Source organism: Oncorhynchus clarkii, chromosome 31 (assembly GCF_045791955.1).
Source record: "Oncorhynchus clarkii lewisi isolate Uvic-CL-2024 chromosome 31, UVic_Ocla_1.0, whole genome shotgun sequence".
Lineage (NCBI taxonomy): Eukaryota > Metazoa > Chordata > Actinopteri > Salmoniformes > Salmonidae > Oncorhynchus > Oncorhynchus clarkii.
Window position 1 is genome coordinate 17,751,762 of NC_092177.1, and position 24,073 is coordinate 17,775,834.

Here is a 24,073-nt window from a genome sequence, read left to right on the forward strand (position 1 = left end):
GTAGTCAGTGTTCTTTCAAAACACAGTGAGATGGTAGTCAGTGTTCATTAAAAACACAGTGAGATGGTAGTCAGTGTTCTTTCAAAACACAGTGAGATGGTAGTCAGTGTTCATTAAAAACACAGTGAGATGGTAGTCAGAGTTCATTAAAAACACAGTGAGATGGTAGTCAGTGTTCATTAAAAACACATTGAGATGGTAGTCAGTGTTCGTTAAAAACACAGTGAGATGGTAGTCAGTGTTCTTTCAAAACACAGTGAGATGGTAGTCAGTGTTCTTTCAAAACACAGTGAGATGGTAGTCAGTGTTCATTAAAAACACAGTGAGATGGTAGTCAGTGTTCATTAAAAACACAGTGAGATGGTAGTCAGTGTTCTTTCAAAACACAGTGAGATGGTAGTCAGTGTTCATTAAAAACACATTGAGATGGTAGTCAGTGTTCGTTAAAAACACATTGAGATGTTAGTCAGTGTTCACTAAAAACACAGTGAGATGGTAGTCAGTGTTCATTAAAAACACAGTGAGATGGTAGTCAGTGTTCATTAAAAACACAGTGAGATGGTAGTCAGTGTTCATTAAAAACACAGTGAGATGGTAGTCAGTGTTCACTAAAAACAGTGAGATGGTAGTCAGTGTTCATTAAAAACACAGTGAGATGGTAGTCAGTGTTCATTAAAAACACAGTGAGATGGTAGTCAGTGTTCATTAAAAACACAGTGAGATGGTAGTCAGTGTTCATTAAAAACACAGTGAGATGGTAGTCAGTGTTCATTAAAAACACAGTAAGATGGTAGTCAGTGTTCTTTCAAAACACAGTGAGATGGTAGTCAGTGTTCATTAAAAACACAGTGAGATGGTAGTCAGTGTTCTTTCAAAACACAGTGAGATGGTAGTCAGTGTTCATTAAAAACACAGTGAGATGGTAGTCAGAGTTCATTAAAAACACAGTGAGATGGTAGTCAGTGTTCATTAAAAACACAGTGAGATGGTAGTCAGTGTTCATTAAAAACACAGTGAGATGGTAGTCAGTGTTCACTAAAAACAGTGAGATGGTAGTCAGTGTTCATTAAAAACACATTGAGATGGTAGTCAGTGTTCATTAAAAACACAGTGAGATGGTAGTCAGTGTTCATTAAAAACACAGTGAGATGGTAGTCAGTGTTCATTAAAAACACAGTGAGATGGTAGTCAGTGTTCATTAAAAACACAGTAAGATGGTAGTCAGTGTTCTTTCAAAACACAGTGAGATGGTAGTCAGTGTTCATTAAAAACACAGTGAGATGGTAGTCAGTGTTCTTTCAAAACACAGTGAGATGGTAGTCAGTGTTCATTAAAAACACAGTGAGATGGTAGTCAGAGTTCATTAAAAACACAGTGAGATGGTAGTCAGTGTTCATTAAAAACACAGTGAGATGGTAGTCAGTGTTCATTAAAAACACAGTGGGATGGTAGTCAGTGTTCATTAAAAACACAGTGAGATGGTAGTCAGTGTTCATTAAAAACACAGTGAGATGGTAGTCAGAGTTCATTAAAAACACAGTGAGATGGTAGTCAGAGTTCATTAAAAACACAGTGAGATGGTAGTCAGAGTTCATTAAAAACACAGTGAGATGGTAGTCAGAGTTCATTAAAAACACAGTGAGATGGTAGTCAGTGTTCTTTCAAAACACAGCAAGAAAAACACAGATGCTAAATGTGCTGGTTGAAAAGAAGAAGATTTAACTTCAGTCACAAGCTGAAACAATTAATTAAGGAGCAGTGGGTACAAACAGATATTTTTTCCACTTCCTAGACATAGACAAATACAACAAATGAAAAACCTGCATATAAATACATTGTTGAAAGATTTTGTTGCGAAGCTCCCCCACAATCAAAGTAATACAAAGAGGCAGTGTTGCGTTAAAGCCCAGCAAGGTTATGCGTTTGAACTTCTGCATTTTCTCTTTATAGATGTACGGTACAGCAATTAGTAACCAGAGCCAAAGTAATTGCCCTATTATATCATATGAGTACCCTCAGGCCCCCTGTTCAGCCATTTGAGTCTTTAGGTCTAAGTCCCAAATGGCACCATATTCCCTCTATAGTGCACTACCTTTGATGGTCCCTGGTCAAAAGTAGTGCACTATGAAGGGAATAGGGTGCCATTTCTGACCCCAAGTATAGGTCTGTATGCACTGTACAGACCTAGGGTCTGTAGGGTTATAATGAGGTTACAATGAGGATCTGCTATAGTGACAGCAAAGTGTTGGCCAATACTCTCATCTTCTGACACACATATGACATGATTAATCAATGGTTTGCTCTTAACGGCTTTCAGCTGTCAAAATCGGGTACTCGTTTTTATTTCCCAGGTTATGTAATTGCAGCTTGAGGTGTTTTTTTTAGGATTCATGAGGGGACTTTTTAGGAAGGTCTGCTCTTCTATAGGATTTATGAGGGGACTTTTTAGAAAGGGCTGCTCAAACTCAGAGGAAGCCCCGTGCCAAAACAAACTGGCCTGCTGAAAGACTTTAGTCTTCACAATGGATTTGCCTCCTGAATGCTAAAACGAGCCCCTATCCAAATATATACAGCAAGAACGTCAATAGTAACCATGGTGTTATCTCAACTAGCTTGATCCCCACCCCCCTGAGTTGTAGCTTTGATGAGACATGTCCCTATCTCCACCCGTACTATAATAAAGAAAATGCATTTCCTCAGCTTTGTCTGTGTTCTGTATCAAACCGTATAGTGTGTGCCGCACTATACACACACGCACGCACACACGCAGTTACACACCCACAGTTACACACCCACAGTTACACACCCACAGTTACACACCCACAGTTACACACACACACACACACACACACACACACACACACACACACACACACACACACACACACACACACACACACACACACACACACACACACACAAACACACACACACACACACACACACACTAAACCATGTTCTACCCTCCCCCAGTCCTTGCTGGCGGGATGATGGGTCATGTGTTGTCGTTCGGCCGCTCCCTGGTGAGGAGGAAGGTGGTGGATCTCAACAGTTTGGAGGACTCCAAGCTGTGCCGCTGCCTGGGTACCGTGGATCTCATCGCCCTGGGCGTGGGTAGCACCCTGGGGGCTGGGGTCTATGTTCTGGCTGGAGAGGTGGCCAAGGGAAACTCAGGCCCCAGCATTGTGGTCTCCTTCCTCATCGCTGCCCTGGCCTCTGTCATGGCGGGCCTCTGCTATGCTGAGTTTGGAGCCCGTGTGCCCAAGACTGGCTCAGCCTACCTGTACAGCTATGTAACAGTTGGAGAGCTGTGGGCCTTCATCACTGGCTGGAACCTCATCCTCTCCTATGTGATAGGTGAGTTTGTTATAGCGGTCTAAAATACTATACTGCCCGCATTAACTTTTATTTTGAAGGTAACACATACTATGCTGAGTTTGACTGCTAACGGAACATAAACATTTCTACTCTATATTCCCCTCTCACAGGCACCTCCAGTGTGGCCAGGGCTTGGAGCGGGACATTTGATGAGCTGATTGGAGGACACATTGAGACGTTCTGCAAGACCTACTTCAGCATGAACTCTCCAGGCCTGGCTCATTACCCAGACTTCTTTGCAGTCTGTCTCATTCTACTTCTGTCAGGTAAAGAACTGTAGCAACTGTGGATAACTGAGCTCCTGTTTAGAACTCTACCTCTTTGTCCCAAATGGCACCCTATTCTCTTTGTAGTGCACTACTTTAGGGCCAAAGGGCCCTGGTCAAAAGTAGTGCACTATATAGGGAATAGGGTGCCATTTGGGATGCACACTACATCTGATCCCCTGACTGTCAGAACTGTATATCAACAGAAATTGGAATGGGTATTTTTTCCATATCAATGGGCATTTGTATAAGCAGCAATTTTTTGGTCCACATTTTCAATGTAATAAGGAATGGCAGAACGTTGTTTGGTGAGTGGTAGTACTCACATGGTGGAGAGGCCCTCTTTCCCTGAATGTCTGCCTTGTCGGTGTCAGAACTACCCAGGCAGTGCTCCTCTCTGTTCAGGAGAACTGACAAGCCCTCTGTAGCTACTGTTACACATTACACAGAAGCTTGACATGGCTAGAGAGTTCAGCACTTTCAGAGGGACACTGTGTGTAGACGTCAACAAGACTTTTCTGTGAAACAATCAGAAACTGTTAAAAGTCATCATGTGTTTTAACTGCTGCTGAGCCAAAACCTCTCAAATGCAGTGATTGGATTACTCCAATGTTCCGGAAGGCAAACCTCCATAGCGATGCAATGTTTGCTGTTCTAAAGGTCTTAGATACTGAGAGTAGTTGTGTTAGTTTCCTAGGGTTAGGATATGATAATAATAGACCTTTTGGTTTGGAACACCTGACAAAATGACCAGACATGTAATACTTAAAACATAATCTCAGATCATAGGTGGTAGGTATTTAACAAGATGTAAGATAAATATTTCACCTTTCTTCAATACATGGGCTGGAGGTGTGTAACATTCTTCACATATCATGGATACTCATGTCTCAAACCCAGGGTTGGGTAGGTTATTTTCTAAATGCAATCCGTTACAGCTACATGTCCAAAATTGTAATCAGTAACGTTACTTTTGGATTACCCAAACTCTGTCATGTAATGTGATTACTTTCAGTTATTTTTGGATTACTTTCCCCTTAAGATGCATGAGAAGAAGACAAAAAGGATCCATCAAACACATTTGGTGTGTCATCATAGTGGTCTCTGATCTGTGGTCAGACTCACTCAGGTGGAACAAACTTAAACTTGTCAATGTATTTTTTCGCAAACATCCTTTCTGAATTTAAAAGTAATCAAAGAATTAATAATCTATTTTTCCAAAAGTATCTGTGATCTGATTACAATATTTTAGCTGGTGACATAACTGATTACAGTTACAGGTTTTTTGTAATCGATTACATGTAGCTGATTACAAGTAATAATTTGCTCCCCAACTCTGCACATGACACTGTGTATTTATTCAGTAAGTTGAGTCCCTGATGCGGAGTATATTGGACTCTATATTCTTATTTGTTGTTTCCTCCCTCAGGCCTCCTGTCGTTTGGAGTGAAGGAGTCAGCCTGGGTGAACAAGGTCTTCACTGCTGTCAACGTGCTGGTGCTCTTGTTTGTCATCGTCTCTGGCTTCGTGAAGGGAGACCCACTCAACTGGAAAATCTCTGAAGAAACTCTCATCAATGTCACCATTGTTAAACGGTAAGGATTGGAGGTGGGTCTCCTCGTTTCACAAGATTTCTTATCGATGTGGCCTGTTTGGCTGCAGACCCTGGCACATGTATTCCAGAGTCAGCATGGGTATTCCAGAGCCAACCCATGCTCTTATGACTCAAAATCTCTCCTACTTTCCTGTCTCCTCTTCACTGTCCTATCTCAATAAATACAATATGCATGTACAGTGCCTTCAGAAAGTATTCACACCCCTTGACTTTTCCACATTTTGTTGTGTTCCAAAGTGGGATTTAAATTAATTTAATTGTATTTTTTTGTCAACGATCTACAATATGGAAGCCAAAACTCTAACATTGGTAAAAAAAAAATATATACATATATATATATATATATATATATATATATATATATATATATGAAAAATAAAACACTAATATATCTTGATTACATAAGTATTCAACACCCTGAGCCAATACATGTTAGAATCCCCTTTGGCAGTGATTACAGGCTGATTCTTTCTGGGTAAGTCTCTAAGAGCTTTCCACACCTGGATTGTGCAACATTTGGTCAATATTCTTTTCCAAAATTATTCAAGCTCTGTCAAATTGGTTGTTGATCATTGCTAGACAAAAATCTTCAGGTTATACCATAGATTTTCAAACAGATATAAATCAATACAGTAACTCGGCCACTCAGGAACATTCACTGTCTTCTTGGTAAGCCACTCCAGTGTAGATTTGGCCTTGTGTTGAAGGTGAATTCATCTCCCAGTGTCTAGTGGAATGAAGACTGAACCAGGTTTTCCTCTAGGATTTTGCCTGTGATTAGCTCCATTCCATTCATTTTTTTATCTTTAAAAACTCCCCAGTCCTTAAAGATTACCCATAACATGATACTGCTACCACTATGCTTGAAAATATGGAAAGTGACACTCAGTAATGTGTTGTATTGGGTTTGCCCTTAACATGACACTTTGTATTCAGTATTAATTATTTAAATATTTTTATATTTAACCCTTATTTTACCAGGTAAGTTGACTGAGAACACGTTCTCATTTACAGCAGCGACCTGGGGAATAGTTACAGGGGAGAGGAGGGGATAAGAATGAGACAATTGGAAGCTGGGGATGATTAGGTGGCCATGATGGTATGAGTGCCAGATTGGGAATTTAGACAGGACACCAGGGTTAACAGCCTTACTCTTATGATAAGTGCCATGGGATCTTTAGTGACCACAGAGAGTCAGGACATCCGTTTAACGTCACATCCGAAAGACGGCACCTTACACAGGGCAATGTCCCCAATCACTGCGCTGGGGCATTATGATATTTGTTTTAGACCAGAGGAAAGAGTGCCTCCTACTGGCCCTCCAACACCACTTCCAGCAGCATCTGGTCTCCCGTCCAGGGACTGACCAGGACCAACCCTGCTTAGCTTCCTTCATTGGGATACTTTAGTGCCTTGTTGCAAAAAGGATGTATGTTTTGGAATTTTTATATTCTGTACAGGCTTCCTTCTTTTCACTCTGTCGTTTAGGTTAGTATTGTGGAGTAACTACAATGTTGTTGATGCATCCTCAGTTTTCTCCTATTTCTCCTCTCCTAATATGGCTTGCCATTAAACTCTATAACTGTTTTAAAGTCATCATTGGCCTCATGGTGAAATCCCTGAGTGGTTTCCTTCCTCTCTGGGAACTGAGTTAGGAAGGACTCCTTTATCTTTTTAGTGACTGGGTATATTTATGCACCATCCTAAGTGTAATTAATAACTTCACCTTTCTCAAAGGGACATTCAACGTCTGCTTTTTTAATGTTATTTTTACCCATCTACCAATAGGTGCCCTTTCCCTGGTCTTTGTGGTTGAATCTGTGTTTGAAATTCACTGCTTGACTGAGGGACCTTACAGATAAGTGGATGTATGGGGTACAGAGATGAGGTATTCATTCAAAAATCATGTAAAACACTATTATTGCACACAGAGTCCATGCAACATATTATGTGACTTTTTAAGCACATGTTTACCCCTGAACTTATTTCAGCTTGCCATAACAAAGGGGTTGAATACTTATTGACAAGACATTTCAGATTTTGTAAACATTTTGAAAAATATAATTCCACTGACATTATGAGGTATTGTTGTGTAAGCCAGAAACAAAAAATCTCAATTTAATCATTTTAAAATTCTGACTGTAACAACAAAATGTGGAGAAAGTCCAGGGGTGTGAATACTTTCTGTAGGCACGCATCCTTTTATGCATTATAATAATCTATACTTGAATATGCTCACAATCAATCACCATATGTCCCACTACTAATATTATGAACACTGAAATGTGTCAGTAACGTTTCAGTGTGCCCCTCTGTTTACCCCCCTTCTGTATTCCAGGAACCTGTCTGTGACTGCTAATGTGACCAGTGATTATGGTGCAGGGGGGTTCATGCCATTTGGCTTCAGTGGGACCCTGGCTGGAGCTGCCACCTGCTTCTATGCCTTTGTCGGATTTGACTGCATCGCAACAACAGGTGTGTCTTTTAAGACAATACCCAACATCAATGTAGATCATTCCATCTCAAAACATGCACTATCATGGATCAACAAGGTACCTGGTTTGCAGAGTCAAATAATCCCAGAGGTCAACCTAAACCACTGGGGGATCTGAATCTAAATTTGACCTGTATCTGTGTATGCGTGTGTACACCAGGTGAGGAGGTAAGGAACCCTCAAAAAGCCATTCCCATCGGCATCGTGGTGTCTCTGACAGTGTGCTTTCTGGCCTACTTCGGTGTGTCTGCTGCCCTCACCCTCATGATGCCCTACTACCTACTGGATGAGAAGAGCCCCTTGCCCATGGCCTTTGAATATGTGGGCTGGGGCCCAGCTAAATATCTGGTGGCTGTGGGGTCACTGTGTGCCCTGTCAACCAGGTAATGGACATGTCCTGTGCATGCTTGAATGTGATGCTATTCACAGGATGCTTACTGTGTAGCTTTCCGTTAGGTCAAATGTGATGAGACTCAATAAAGACAAAGTAATAATAATAATAATAATAATACATGGAATAACAGGTTTTTAATTGTTTTGGTGTTTTAACTAGATTTATCTGGGTTTCATTTGGGGAAAATTATTTTTAAAAGAGTTCAAACAAATCTATAACATTGAGTATTATTATCAAGGCAATTAGCCTATCCAGCTCAAAATAATGTGAAATCTACAATGACTGTCTATGTGTTGGATTGATTCTCATTGCTAATTGTCCTACTTGCCAAGCTGCGGTCATATTGTTTTGAGAGAACTGCCTGTCTTGATGTGCTATATCTCTGGGTTGATGATATTGGCTGTTTGACATGTTTCTGTCTTTCTTATCCTTTGGTTCACTGAGTTCTTTCCTGGGTCCTGGGCTTCCCACTATAGAGCCTCATACTGTAACACACATCACATCAATACATCAATCTCTGACAACTCTACTTAAGTAATTATTGTGCAATACAGTGTATTCGGAAAGTATTCAGACCGCTTCCCTTTTTCCACATTTTGTTACGTTACAGCCTTATTCTACTTTTTTATTTTTTTATTTTACATATTCTCATCAATCTACACACAATACCACAGGTTTCCTCCAGATGAGATGCTTGGCATTCAGGCCAAAGAGTTTAATCTTGGTTTTATCTGACCAGAGAATCTTGTTTCTCATGGTCTGAGAGTCTTTAGGTGCCTTTTGGCACACTCCTAGCGGGCTATCATTTGCCTTTTACTGAGGAGTGGCTTCCGTCTGGCCACTCTCCCGTAAAGGCCTGATTGGTGGAGTACTGCAGAGATGGTTGTCCTTCTGGAAGGTTCTCCCATCTTCACAGAGGATTTCTGGAGCTCTGCCAGAGTGACCATCGGGTTCTTGGTCACCTGCCTGACCAAGACCCTTCTCCCCCGATTGGTCAGTTTGGTCCAGGTGGCCAGCTCTAAGAAGAGTCTTGGTGGTTCTAAAGTTCTTCCATTTAAGAATGATGGAGGCCACTCTGTTCTTGGGGACCTTCAATGCTGCAAACATTTTTTAGTACCCTTCCCCAGATGTGTGCCTCAACACAATCCTGTCTTGGAGCTCAACGGACAATTCCTTTGACCTCTGACCTTTGACCTGCTTGGTTTTGGCTCTGAAATCCACTGTCAACTGTGGGACCTTATATAGACGGGTGTGTGCCTTTCTAAATCATGTCCAATCAATTGAATTTACCACAGGTGTTCTCAAATCAAGTTGTAGAAACATCTCAAGGATGATCAATGGAAACAGTATTCAGACCCTTTGCTCAGGTGCATCACCTGAGATCAATTTTGAGTCTCATAGCAAAGGGTCTGAATACTTATGTAAATAAGGTATCTCTGATTTTTATTTTTAATACATTTGCAAAAATATCTACAAACCTGTTTTCACTTTGTCATTATGGAGTATTGTGTGTAGATGGATGAGGGACATTTCATCCATATTTGATCCATTTTAGAATAAGGCTGTAATATAACAACACGTGGAAAAAGTCAAGGGGTCTGAATACTTTCCCAATTCACTGTATAGTACTTGACAAAAACAGAATCATTTCAAACCTTGATTACATTGGGATACGATCACAGATGCCTCTCTATTTATGCGTGGGAATATATGGGAACAGATTTCTATTTTTTTCTAATTTCCTGGTGATTTTATAGTCTTCTGTCCAACAATTATTTGTATTTTTTTTGCCTTGAAAACTTGGGGGGGGGAGAAATAAAATAACCTGCCGGCCATCCTGTTGGGGATCCTTGATATACATGTTGGCATTAAGAGTATTGCCCATTAATACATCAATAACTCTCCTCTCCTCTGGGTCTTCTGGGTCCTCTGGGTCTTCCTTCAGGCCTTTTAAAGGCTGCAAAATAACACCTGAGCAATGTCCTATTTGCAAAAACCTTCAGAGAGCTTCAGGAAAGGTGATACAGTGGGGATTATGTCAGCAACAGTTGGAAGAATGGGGCCATAAGACAAGAAATACACTGTCTCTGTGATTATGCTCTTTAGCTTTGGTGAAATTACTTTCCTGTGTGTAGTGTGTTTGTCCTTGTGCATAACGTGTTTGTCCTTGTGCATGTCTCTGCTGTTCCATGCAGTCTGCTGGGTTCCATTTTCCCTATGCCACGTGTAATCTATGCTATGGCAGAGGATGGGGTGCTTTTCAAAGCCTTAGCCCGAATCAATCCTAAGACGAAGACCCCGCTTATTGCCACAATGAGCTCCGGTGTAGTTGCAGGTGAGAGCTGGGGAAAGTGCTTTGACATCACTGCTGCTGAAACTGTATCCACCAATCAACTGTGAAAGGATATTATGCAGATAAAATCATCCTTTCCCAAAAGGAGAGTAACAAGTCCGGTGACTTTGTAAAAATTCACCAAAATGTCCCCCGAACCCATGTTTTGACCAATCATAATTAATCAAAACATCTGTTGAAGTTTCTGTTCTATTTGGTCAGAGTTTTGTGGGCTTGGTACAGACGAACACTTTCACAGTTGTGCAGGTGCCCATTCCTTCTCAAAGTGTCTTGTGTTTGAACCCTGACCCCTCTCTCTCCTTAGCCTGTTGGGCTCCATGTTCCCTCTGCCCCGCATTCTCTTTGCCATGGCACGAGATGGCTTACTGTTCAAATTTCTTTCCCAAGTGAGTAAGCGCCAGTCGCCTGTGGCTGCCACCATGGCGGCGGGCACTACCGCGGGTAAGCTCCTGAGGAGGCCTTGTGTGGCATCTCGTCTGCTGTGGTTACGTTGTGTCATCGTTGGGTTAATTGCATCTGATTCTGCTGGTGATGAATGCATGCCAATGATGTGCTGCTGGTGGTGGAAGCATGATGGAAAATCCCTCTCACATCAATCAAACTCTCTTGATGGACTTGTCCCATCCATTCAGTTAGGCATAGTAGTAGGCCTAATTATCAGTAGAGCAGGGGTACACAGCTCCAGTCCTCTAGGCTTTTGAAGCCCTCTGTTGCTCCTAACTGATCAATTAATTTATCAGAGAAGCCACACAGCTGGTTACCCAACCAGACCTATTATTCTCTGATCAGAAGACAAAATCCAACCCTAGAGGACCAGATTAGTGCTGTAGCCCTACAGTCAGCAGACCCATTTAATAGATGAAAGCTTCTCCAGGTTCAGTATAGTCCATAGGTGTGTGTCTCTACTCTGCTCACTGAGACTAGGACTAAGGCTATAAGGTTATCAGGCTATAAGGTTATCAGGCTATAAGGTTATCAGGCTATAAGGTTAAAGGTTATCAGGCTATAAGGTTATCAGTCTATAATGTTATCGGGCTATAAGGTTATCGGGCTTTAAGTGTATCATGTTATCAGGCTATAAGGTTATCGGGCTTTAAGTGTATCATGTTATCAGGCTATAAGGTTATCAGGCTATAAGGTTAAGACATATAGTGTTGTCTGCAGGGTTTCTCCCAGTGAGATGGCTGACTGCAGGGTGCAGGGTTGAGGGACTTTGATGCCAGCAGGTGTTTTTTCTATATTTATTATGTAATATTTATTCATCCAGGAAGTCCCATTGAGGTCAGAATAACTATTTTACAAAGGGTGCTAAGTACATGTTAAGGTGGGAGTGGGTCTTGGGACGGGCACAGAGAGCAGCTGGTACCAGCGGGTAGACCCAGTAGAGTACACAGTGCCTGGTAGAGGAATAGTAGGGGTTGGGGTTTGTTGTGAGCAGCGCCTCCTGACATACCGCTGGTCTATGTTTGAACCATGCAGAGGTGATCAGTCCCTTACTGTGGTCAGGTGCTAAGATACAAGAGAGGGAGCTGAGCCAACTCCCCAGACTATCTCACACCAACTCCCCAGACTAGGTTGCCGTTTGCAATCCAGTCTTAGTTTTCATTTGAACCCTGAGAGAGTTTTTGGTTGAAGGCACCTGCATCATATACCCTAAACACCTGTGTCTGTGACTGTCTGTAATAGCAATCATGGACTGTGCGGTGCATCACCAAAACACTTTCTACTGTTCATTGGGACAATAGATTAGAAACCTGCTTTATTAATGACTGTGTAATTCTCTGTAATATGCTGTATAAAGCTGTAATGAGTGGGGTTGTGGTTGTGTTGTATTTTGGTTCATTTAACTCTTAATGTAATCATTATTAGTCATGAATAAGTATGAACAATGAACGTTTGTATCTGATTTGTGTCTGTCTCATCCCCATTTCTCAGCAATCATGGCTTTCCTGTTTGACCTAAAAGCCTTAGTAGACATGATGTCTATTGGAACTCTCCTGGCCTACTCCCTTGTTGCTGCTTGTGTTCTCATTCTCAGGTGAGTGATGGTTGGACACATCCCCAGGGCTGTTGCAGCTATTAACCGAACTATTATGCTTCATTTCTATCTAATTAAAAACATATGTTCTCCAGTGGGTTAGTTGGTGGGAGCATGGTGCTGGAAACACCAACTTCGTGGGTGTGATTCCTACAAAGGCCAAATATACTAAATAGGTAATTCTTGAATTGCGTTGGCATTAGCGTCTTTCGACTTTGCAACCATAGTTGCACATAGTTTTACAAATAGTTGCACATTATACATGTTTTTTTCTATACTGAACTGTTTATTAGTTATGAAACACAATGCAAGTAATTCAAAACTTTACCTTAATGCATTGTTTAAAGTACTAAGGGCAAGCAAATTGGCTTGTCCCAGTAGTAATGAGAGTTTTGGGGATTTAAAGATTTCTATCTAACATTTTGAATGCTAGAAAATAAACAAAAGTATGTATTATATTGCATCGATCAATAACCAATAATAATAATACTGTAACCGTACAAACCTTGGTTTCATGCATGTTAACATTAGAAGCCTCCCCCATAAGTCTCCTTTATTCACTGCTTTAGCACATTCTGCCAACCCGGATGTCTTAGCTGTGTCTGAATCCTGGCTTAGGAAAACCACCAAAAATGTCAAATTTCCATCCCTAAATATAACATTTTCCGCCAAGATAGAACTGCCAAAGGTGGCGCCGTTTTAGTCTACTGCAGAGATAGCCTGCAGAGTTCTATCTTACTATCCAGGTCTGTACCAAAACAATTCGAGCTTCTACTTCTAAAAATGCACCTTTCCAGAAATAAGCCTCTCACCGTTGCCACTTGCTATAGACCACCCTCTGCCCCCTGCTGTGCCCTGGACACAGTGAATTGATTCCCCACATCTATCTTCTGAGCTCGTGCTGCTAGATGACCTAAACTGGGACATGCTTAACACCCCGGCCATCCTACAATCTAAGCTTGATGCCCTCAATCTCACACAAATGATCAATGCACCTACCAGGTACAACCCCAAATCCGTAAACACGGGCACCCTCATAGATATCATCCTAACTAACTCACCCTCCTAATACACCTCTGCTGTTTTCAACCAAGATCTCAGTGATCACTGTCTCATTGCCTGCATCTGTAATGGGTCTGCGGTCAAACGACCACCGCTCATCACTGTCAAACGCTCCCTAAAACACTTCTGCGAACAGGCCTTTATAATTGACCTGGCCGGGGTATCCTGGGATGACATTGACCTCATCCCGTCAGTAGAGGATGCCTGGTTATTCTTTAAAAGTGCCTTCCTCACCATCTTAAATAAGCATTCAAAAAAAATGTAGAACTAGGAATAGATATAGCCCTTGGTTCACTCCAGACCTGTCTGCCCTTGACCAACACAAAAACATCCTGTGGGGTTCTGCGTTAGCATCGAATAGCCCCCGTGATATGCAACTTTTTAGGGAAGTTAGGAACCAATATACACAGGCAGTTAGGAAAGCTAAGGCTAGCTTTTTCAAACAGAAATTTGCATCCTGTAGTACAAACTCAAAAAAGTTCTGGAACATTGTAAAGTCCATGGATAATAAGAGCACCTCCTCCCAGCTGCCCACTGCACTGAGGCTAGGAAACACTGTCACTACCAAAGAAATCCACAATAATTGAGAATTTCAATAAGCATTTTTCTACGGCTGGCCATTCTTTCCACCTGGCTACCCCTGTGTTGTTATGTGTTAATAACATTTAGACTACGTTACCCAGCAGGCTAGGCAGATGGTTAAGGAATGCCTTGCATGGCTAAACAGGGAGTTTTCTAGCTGAAGTATATATTCATTAAAAGTAGTTAAACCTACGCCCCGGTTTGTCATTATATAAGGAACAAACATAACAACCCCCACCCCGGTCAACAGCCCTGCGTTCCCCACAGCAACTCGCCCAAACCTCCCCGACTTCTCCTTCACCCAAATCCAGATAGCTGATATTCTGAAAGAGCTGCAAAATCTGGACCCCTACAAATCAGCCGGGCTAGACAATTTGAACGCTCTCTTTCTAAAATTATCTGCCAAAATGATTTCAACCCCTATTACTAGCCTGTTAACCTCTCTTTCGTATCGTCCGAGATTCCAATAGATTGGAAAGCTGCCGCGGTCATCCCCCTTTTCAAAGGGGGAGACACTCTAGACCCAAACTGCTACAGACCTGCAGTATATCTATTCTACCCTGCCTTTCTAAGGTCTCTGAAAGCCAAGTTAACAAACAGATTACTGACCATTTTGAATCTCACCGTACCTTCTCCGCTATGCAATCTGGTTTCAGGGCTGGTCATGGGTGCACCTCAGCCACGCTCAAGGTCCTAAACGATATCATAACCACCATCGATAAGAGACATTACTGTGCAGCCTATTCATCGACCTGGCTAAGGCTTTCGACTCTGTCAATCACAACATTCTTATTGACAGACTCAACAGCCTTGGTTTCTCAAATGATTGCCTCGCTTGGTTCACCAACTACTTCTCCGATAGAGTTCAGTATGTCAAATCGGAGGGCCTGTTGTCCGGACCTCTGGCAGTCTCTATGGGGGTGCCACAGGGTTCAATTCTCAGGCCGACTCTCTTCTCTGTATACATCAATGATGTCGCTCTCGCTGCTGGTGATTCTTTGATCCACCTCTACGCAGACGACACCATTCTGTATACCTCTGGCCCTTCGTTGGACACTGTGTTAACTAACCCCCAGATGAGCTTCAATGCCATACAACTCTCCTTCCGTGGCCTCCAACTGCTCTTAAATGCTAGTAAAACTAAATGCATGCTTTCAACCGATCGCTGCCCGCACCTGCCCGCCCGTCCAGCATCACTACTCTGGACGGTTCTGACTTATGTGGACAACTACAAATATCTAGGTGTCTGGTTAGACTGTAAACTCTCCTTCCAGACTCACATTAAACATCGCCTATCCAAAAATCTAGAATCAGCTTCCTATTTTGCAACAAAGCATCCTTCCCTCATGCTGCCAAACATACCCTCGTAAAACTAACCATCCTACCGATCCTCGACTTCGGCGATGCCATTTACAAAATAGCCTCCAACACTCTACTCAACAAATTGGATGCAGTCTATCACAGTGCCATCCGTTTTGTCAACAAAGAATCACTCTGAGAGCCATCAGGTGACCACTTACGCAATATAGTCGCTTACGCTCATTATTCAACATAAATGCGTGAAACTACGTCAAAATGCTGTCGACATCTTGGGGAATACGTAGAAAAAGGAATCTGGTTGATAGCCCATTCACTGCTCAATAGGGACTCATCGGAACGTAGAGCTTTCAAAACATGAGTCACTTCCGGATTGGATTTTTCTCAGGCTTTCACCTGCAATATCAGTTCTGTTATACTCACAGACAATATTTTTACAGTTTTGGAAACTTTAGAGTGTTTTCTATCCTAAGCTGTCAATTATATGCATATTCTAGCATCTTGTCCTGACAAAATAGCCTGTTTACTTTGGGAACGTTATTTTTCCAAAAATTAAAATACTGCCCCCTAGTTACAAGAAGCTAGGTAAAGCCCCGCCTTATCTCAGCTCACTGGTCACCATAGCAGCACCCACCCGTAGCACACGCTCCAGCAGGTATATCTCACTGGTCACCCCCAAAGCCAATTCTTCCTTTGGCCGCCTCTCCTTCCAGTTCTCTGCTGCCAATGACTGGAACAAACTGCAAAAATCTCTGAAGCTGGAGATTCTTACCTCCCTCACTAGCTTTAAGCACCAGCTGTCAGAGCAGCTCAGAGATCACTGCACCTGTACATAGCTCATCTGTAAATAGCCCATCCAATCTACCTCATCCCTATACTGTATTTATTTATTTATCTTGCTCCTTTGCACCCCAGTATCTCAACTTGCACATTCATCTTCTGCACATACTACCATTCCAGTGTTTAATTGCTATATTGTAATTACTTTACCACCATGGCCTATGTATTGCCTTACCTCTCTTATCCTACCTCATTTGCACATGCTGTATATAGGTTTTTCTACTGTATTATTGATTGTACATTTGTTTATTCCATGTGTAACTCTGTGTTGTTGTATGTGTCGAACTGCTTTGCTTTATCTTAGTCAGGTCGCAGTTGCAAATGAGAACTTGTTCTCAACAAGCCTACCTGGTTAAATAAAGGTTACCACCTTGAATATCACTCATTACAAAGATATAAACAGACATTGAGCATTCTCTCCAGTGGCACATTGCTATCTGTGGAAGGGTCTATATTAAAGAAAATGATTAGCTAATCAAACCCTTTTAGTATGTCATACATTTTAGGATTCCACTGATATTTTGGTGTCTAAATAAACAGTGTAATTGGTGTTACTCAATTTAAATGAAGGACAATCACATTGTGAGCAACATGATTAACCATATCACTTTAGTAAATTATTTTAAAGGGTCCTAAGATTTTAGCATATGTGGTCTCCATTTAAGAAAATCCTCAATTTCCTAATATGTGTAATTGGTGTTAATACTCCTACTGGTGGCACAATGTTATCATAATGGTAAAAATGATTTAAAGTCACTACGCTGCAATATTAGTGGATTTAGAATGGGAAGATGTACCCAAATACATTTAAATAAACATCTAGAATAATGAAGATCTTTTTTTCTCTCGAAATGCCATGCCCAAATCCCATTGCAATTCAAGAACGACTTGAATATGTGTGGTAACTGAAAGTCACTTCCGATAAAAGCATCTGCTAATGCTAAATAACTAAATTATTATCAATCCACCCTAAGACCTATAGCGAGGCAGCTTGATTCAGTGGGGTGAAGGAACTTGATACAATTGACACAGTCGCAGTGTAGGTAGCCGTGCTTGTGGGGAAAATAAAGCAAATATCATTACCCTGTTAGAGTAATATGCAGCTTGTGTTATTGAATCAGAGCTATGATGTAATCGGTCTGAATGCTTCCTTTGTGTGGAAGTAGTGAAATGACTTCTTCAGTTCAATCTGATGTTTACTCAACCTTTCGTTGCGTTCAAATCGAGATTCAAGAAACACACCATCCTGTTTAGAGTTGTAGGCTATGAAGTTCAGATGAATATCTTCCAGGGAAATAACACTTTGACTCCAAACAGAAACAGAACAGCGTGTTTCTTGGTCAACATAGCCTAAATTCCTTTCAGGAAGTACTTCTGAACAACATCTAAATTATGACAAAGCCAGATGAATCAAGTATGTTTAGAACGTTTGAGTAAATATCAGCATGTACTTAGGAAGCAATGCACTCAAGTATCAGTGTCACATGTTGACTCTAGGGGCCCACCATGCGACACAAGGAGGAGAGGACAAAACAATGCACACCTGTAGGAACATAATGTGTTTCACTATGGAGCGCCTTTGGGTCTTTGCGTATCAAAAAAGATACACGTCAAATAACACTATTTGACGCATTGAGTACGTTTTATTTTGACACGTCAAATAACATAGTTCTATTATAAAATGTATGCGTTCTGAATTTGCAGGTGCAAGCCAAGCGACACCACTACTGTCAGTAGTACTGTCAAAGCTGTACAAAAAAAGTCTGCAAACAAGCAAACACTAGCCACGAACGATGTGTTTACATTACCGTGTTGATAATAAAGCATCATTTGTTGGACCTCAACTTCTGGGGTAGCTAGCTAGCTTTAGCTTGGTACCTAGCTATCACCAATACAACAAGCCTGAAACTGCAGTGATTTTCATTATTCTTAGCAATGATTTAGGAATCCTTGTGAGTAATTATTAGCTAGGTAGCCACTTGTTGTTCACCTATTGAAATTGAATCACGCTTCACCATCTGGCAGTCCGATAGACAAATCTGGTTTTAGCGGATGCCAGGAGAACGCTACCTGCCGAATGCATAGTGCCAACTGTAATGTTTGGTGGAGGAGGAATAATGGTCTAGGGCTGTTTTTCATGGTTCTGGCTAGGCCCTTTAGTTCCGGGAATCTTAACGCTACAGCATACAATGACATTCTAGACGATTCTGTACTTCCAACTTTGTGGCAACAGTTTGGGAAAGGCCTTTTCCTGTTTCAGCATAACAATTCCTCTGTGCACAAAGCGAGGTCCATACAGAAATGGTTTATCGAGATTGGTGTGGAAGACCTTGACTGGCCTGCACAGAGCCCTGACCTCAACTCCATCGAACACCTTTGGGATGAACTGGAACGCCGACTGCGAGCCAGGCCTAATTGCCCAACATCAGTGCCTAACCTCACTAATGCTCATTACTGAATGGAAGCAAGTCCCTGCAGCAATGTTCCAACATGTAGCGGAAAGCCATCCCAGAAGAGTGGAGGCTGTTATAGCAGCAAAGGGGGGACCAACTCCATATTAATGCCCATGATTTTGGAATTATGTGTTCGACAAACAGGTGTCCAAATACTTTTCGGGATATAGTGTATTCATAACTAACCCAAGATAGTTAATCTTTGACGTTTACAGTGGGAGCAAATGAGTCATAGTGGGCAGAACAAGCAAGGAGGTGTGCAGAACAAGCAAGGAGGTGGGCAGAGCCAAGCGACAAGCTAGCGAGATCCTATTAGCGCGTTATAGCATGTATTTGCATATTTCCATTAGAGAACGCCTCCACTGTGAACTGTGCATGTGCACAAACTCAATTTGGCCTTGGGCTCGGTGGCAGGTAGCCTGGTGGGTAGGAGTTTTTTTGGGCCAGTAACCGAAAGATTGCTGGATCGAATCTCCAAGCCGACAAGATAAAAAACAGCTGTTCTGCCCCTGAGCAAGGCACTGTTCTGTGGATGTTGATTAAAGCAGCCCTTGGCTCCTCTCTAATTCAGGTTAAATGCGGAAGGCACATTTCAGTGGAATGCATTCAGGTGTACAACTGACTAGGTATCCCCCTTTCCTCCTTCTAAACAATGCCTTTTTTTTTTTACTTTGGTAAAGTGTCAAGTCTATAAAACTTAGTGCACTGTGGTTGTAACAGATTGTAGTTTTGAGAACAGAAAAATTTATGGAGATCAGCTGTTTCATCGATGAGAAAATGACCAGAATATTGGGCCAGTTTCACTTGGTTCCATCCTAATCCACTACCCGCAACCGGACTTCCTCTCATTATCATAAATGGTGGTGAGAAAACATTCTAAATGAATGCTTCAGCTTTATAGCCCCGGTGATGTGTCTGGGTTTCCCCTTCTGTCTGTGGACATACTCCTGTGTCAGTGAGAATCAGGGCTACCGCTCAATGCAAGCCATTTCAATCTATGGTGTCCACAGATCCATTTATCAGTGAAAATGTCAGTCGGAACCGGTACCAGAACTACGCAGGTCCCTTAAACAAGGGCCTTTACATCTAAGAGATTTAATAGCAAACCTACCAAATACGATGCCAAACCACTAATGTTCCTGTCTTTTGGTTGTGAAACTAAATAAGACAAAATAAGTGTCTGTCGTGTCTTTCAGGTACCAGCCGGACCTGCTCTATGGAAAGCCGGGCTGTAACAGGGAGAAGGATTGCCTGACATCACCAGAAGGGGAGTCGGAGCTGACGGAGTCTGAGTCTCACATCAACATGCTGAAGGAAGGAGGTTCCACCCTGCAGACGGTGCTCAAACCTCCACTCGTACCCACAGAACAGTCCTCCTCTGTGGTCAACATGGCGGTCTGCCTCTTAGGTTAGCATTGCATCCCTGATCTATTCTTAAACTCCATGATGGCCATTTGAAATGTTCACTATGTTGTTTGTATCTGATGTTGTCTCAGCAGTGGTGGACAACTCATTGCCTTAGATAATTATTTAAGTCTGTGTATTGTCTGTCCACAGTGTTGGTGGTGTGTGTGATCAGTGCTCTGACCACCTACCATGGATATGCCATCATTCGCATGGAGACCTGGATCCTGTGTTGTCTGGCCCTATCCCTGGTGGTCTTCATTGGCTGTGTGGTTCTCATCTGTCAACAGCCTCAAACCAGCAGGAAGGTCTCCTTCATGGTACCTATACAGATGACTATATTTTTTAGGCAGAATCAGCCTACTGTACCATGACCCCTCAGTTTTCAAAAAATTATGTACAATGATTTTATACAGTGTCAGTTTCAGACTCTCAGGTTGCAGTTGTAGGATACAATAAGCTGTGTTACTGATAGGAAATGCAAAAGACTCTCTGTTGTCTATTCATACAGGTTCCACTCATCCCATTTCTTCCCATCCTGAGTATATTTGTCAATGTTTACCTCATGGTCCAGCTGAGTGGAGACACCTGGATACGCTTCTCCATATGGATGGCTGTGGGTAGGTGCCGCCCTCCAACATCTCTGAAGCCTCAAACACATTGCGGTGAATCTATCTAGATGTCCACCTGCTGGCTCGTCCCAGGCCAGAGGGGGAACCCTTTTGTAACCAGGCCTTCTCGGTCTCCCTGTCTTCCTCCCTCCAGGTTTCCTAATCTACTTTGGCTACGGAATGTGGCACAGTGTGGAGCGCCAGCGCAGGCTCCAGGACTCCCTCAGCAGCCGTGCCAAGCAGGAGAAGAAGAACAAGGGTCCAGAGAAGACCAGCCAGTGTTAAAGAAAGATCAGGGATCCACACAGACTCTAGAAGGTCACCTGGTGGCCCCTGCCCCAGCCAAGACACAGACACACTACAAGCACACAGCAGCTATCCCTAAATACACTACAGATGTAGGATCTTAATTTGATCACTCTTTTGTTGCTGACGATTTTCCTGAACCGCAGGAAATGCAGATGAGCTTCTTGATTTACATAAATTCCCTGAAATCCCACACTAACACATGGTTATATTAACAGTATTGCACTTTTCATGTAGTCTAATTTGGCCAGCTAATAAACTAACCACCGATCAAGCAATATTATGGACTAAATGTTTAAATCCTGTTGCTGCAGGATTATTTTGCTGTGGCAATACTGGTCAAATTAAGATCCTACATCTGTTTATACAGCTACATGCCATCTGTGCCTCAGTCACATGCCATTCTCCCAGTGGAGCTGCAGTATACTGTATTAATGGTCATGTGCCTTGGAGCAGTGAGGTGGGCTCATTATCAAATCAAATCGATGTCCGTCTCCATGACGATGTGACCAAGTAGGAAAGGCTGATTGGTCAGAAAGGTGTGGAAGCATCTCCAACAGTCAACAAGAAGAGACAGAAGACAGGAAATTACAGGTTTTGCATTTCCTATTACAATTACAGTCATGGACTAACTGTGGAAAGGCTTGGTATTTGGTTTTGGCCTAACTTTCTATGTCTTTTTCTGTAAGTCAGCTTATTCAGGAAGTTTGCTGTTGGAATCTATTGTCTTCGTGTAGAAAGGTCAGTAGGTCACACTATGCTAATATTAATACCCTGTTAGCGAAGCACAGACCATTTTCTAATCTTGCTGAAAAAACTAACTCTAAAACTATCTCTATCCAGGATTAATGACATGTACACTAAACCATTCATTTGCTTCTAAATAGTGGCCACATTCTGAATGTACATTCTGTACAAACGTAAACAGACATACTAACATGCACACACAGAATATTCATTTCATTCTTGGCATATATATATGCACATGCATCATTTTATGTGTGCATATCAATTTATTACAATCACAAATATGATATAACTGTTGGTGAATGGTATTTCTGAAATGTTTATCTGTTGAATGGTATTTCTGAAATGTTCATCTGATGTGTGTTTTCCATAATGGTACTAATGATTAAGTTTGTGCTCTATTTGACTTCTTGTCTTAATGTTCTTGCGACAGGTGTTGTTGGTGATCTAATCGAACACAAGTTTAACTAGTCTTTATAAATGTTCTATTCTGATTACTTGGATGTGTTGCCGTCATAATCGTTTTTACAATCGTGTCGTGAAGACTGTAGGAAATGGAAGTGGAGTGAATGAGAGAATTGCTTGTTCGGTGTTTGATATCACATTCCGTACAAAAGACCGTTTATGCATTGCTGTATTTTTTTGTGTGCAAGTGTTACATATCTTCTTAAGTCCTTTGGGAGATTTTTTGTCTGTTATTGCTAGACGGTGGACTGGACTGTCTTGAAATTTGCCATTTCTTGACAAAATATGCTCTACAGGCCACCTAGAGTCGCCCTTCTCATTTGATGCTAGTCCCTTCACTGTTTTCTGAATAGTTTCTTAGCATCACATATAAGATGTACCGTACATGTTTTGCAGGATAATATCCCAGGGAAAGTGACAGTTAATGACATTATTCAACAGATTTAAGTTACACTGGTCTTTCAGTGTTTAAATGGTCCATGCTTTTTTGCATTAATATTCTAGTCCAAGTCGGAGATTGATCAGTATTTAAAGGTTCCCCTCCCCTCTCCTCCTCTCGTTTTGTGTCCAAAAAGTTTATTATGTCTACTTTGTAACTCGATTTCTGAAATACCTCGGAGTTTTGGGGAAGTTACCAGATTTTTACAACCCTAGTTAGGGAAGTATTTTAGGGTGTTCAGTTGCAGTTAATCCACTGATAGAGCTCTTAGACCTGTGGTATGATGATGATCTCAGAGTTCCACCTTAACCTCTGGTATTGAGACCTGTGGTATGATGATGATCTCAGAGTTGCATCTCAACCTCTGGTATTGAGAGCTGTGGTATGATGATGATCTCAGAGTTCCACCTTAACCTCTGGTATTGAGACCTGTGGTATGATGATGATCTCAGAGTTCCACCTCAACCTCTGGTATTGAGATCTGTGGTATGATGATGATCTCAAGAGTTCCACCTCAACCTCTGGTATTGAGACCTGTGGTATGATGATGATCTCAGAGTTCCACCTTAACCTCTGGTATTGAGACCTGTGGTATGATGATGATCTCAGAGTTCCACCTTAACCTCTGGTATTGAGACCTGTGGTATGATGATGATCTCAGAGTTCAACCTCAACCTCCGGTATTGAGAATTCCTGAACAATCTTAGTTTAGATGATTTTGATGTACATTTTCATTTGATCTTCTTGAAAGATAAGTGGCTGAGGTTATGCTATATCATGTCATGATAATTTACTACAAAAGCATTATTATTATTATTATTATTATTATTTACATTTGATTTCACTTGATCGATTTAAGTTGAGTTAGGTTAATTAAACGTGGAACAAAAGAGCAGAGCACATTATGTCCCAGGGGACCTAGATCAGGGTTCAGGCATATGTAGCTAATGTTGTAGCTTATAAATATATCAACAGAATGATCCTCTGTAAATGTACCCATTATGTAGTGACATGGTTTTCCATTGTTTATACTAACTGTACTATTGTCAATAAATGTATTTTTTAATAAGATCAGTTTATGCAAGAGTGTATTCTGTGAGTGTTCTGCACATTGTCAGACATTGCAGTAACTCAGTGAGGGGAGGATATATAACTGCTTGTCTGTCTGTTGTAAATGGTTGGTATTAATAATAAAAACCTTCTTGGTTTAGAATTTGGGTCTGGACATCCAGATGTATCTGTGGTTCTCTCAATAAAACCCAAATAGGGTTGTGTGTTCTTCATTAAATCGCCTTTATAAACTGTAAAT

General features: G+C 41.6%; 1 protein-coding gene across 3 annotated transcripts in view; it reads left to right on the forward strand.

The window, feature by feature from the left end:
• Positions 1 to 23,977, forward strand: part of LOC139390989 (solute carrier family 7 member 2) — a 47,712-nt gene extending 23,735 nt beyond the window's left edge. For all 3 annotated transcript variants that reach the window (XM_071138442.1, XM_071138440.1, XM_071138441.1), the window contains exons 2-12: positions 2,974 to 3,357; positions 3,489 to 3,644; positions 5,074 to 5,239; positions 7,598 to 7,734; positions 7,914 to 8,136; positions 10,805 to 10,941; positions 12,436 to 12,538; positions 19,989 to 20,200; positions 20,350 to 20,516; positions 20,708 to 20,816; positions 20,962 to 23,977. In XM_071138442.1, coding sequence (XP_070994543.1) covers positions 2,988 to 3,357; positions 3,489 to 3,644; positions 5,074 to 5,239; positions 7,598 to 7,734; positions 7,914 to 8,136; positions 10,805 to 10,941; positions 12,436 to 12,538; positions 19,989 to 20,200; positions 20,350 to 20,516; positions 20,708 to 20,816; positions 20,962 to 21,092 — 1,911 coding nt within the window. In that variant the 5' untranslated portion in view covers positions 2,974 to 2,987 and the 3' untranslated portion in view covers positions 21,093 to 23,977. The remainder of the gene's footprint in view (positions 1 to 2,973; positions 3,358 to 3,488; positions 3,645 to 5,073; positions 5,240 to 7,597; positions 7,735 to 7,913; positions 8,137 to 10,804; positions 10,942 to 12,435; positions 12,539 to 19,988; positions 20,201 to 20,349; positions 20,517 to 20,707; positions 20,817 to 20,961) is intronic.
• Positions 23,978 to 24,073: the final 96 nt, after the last annotated feature.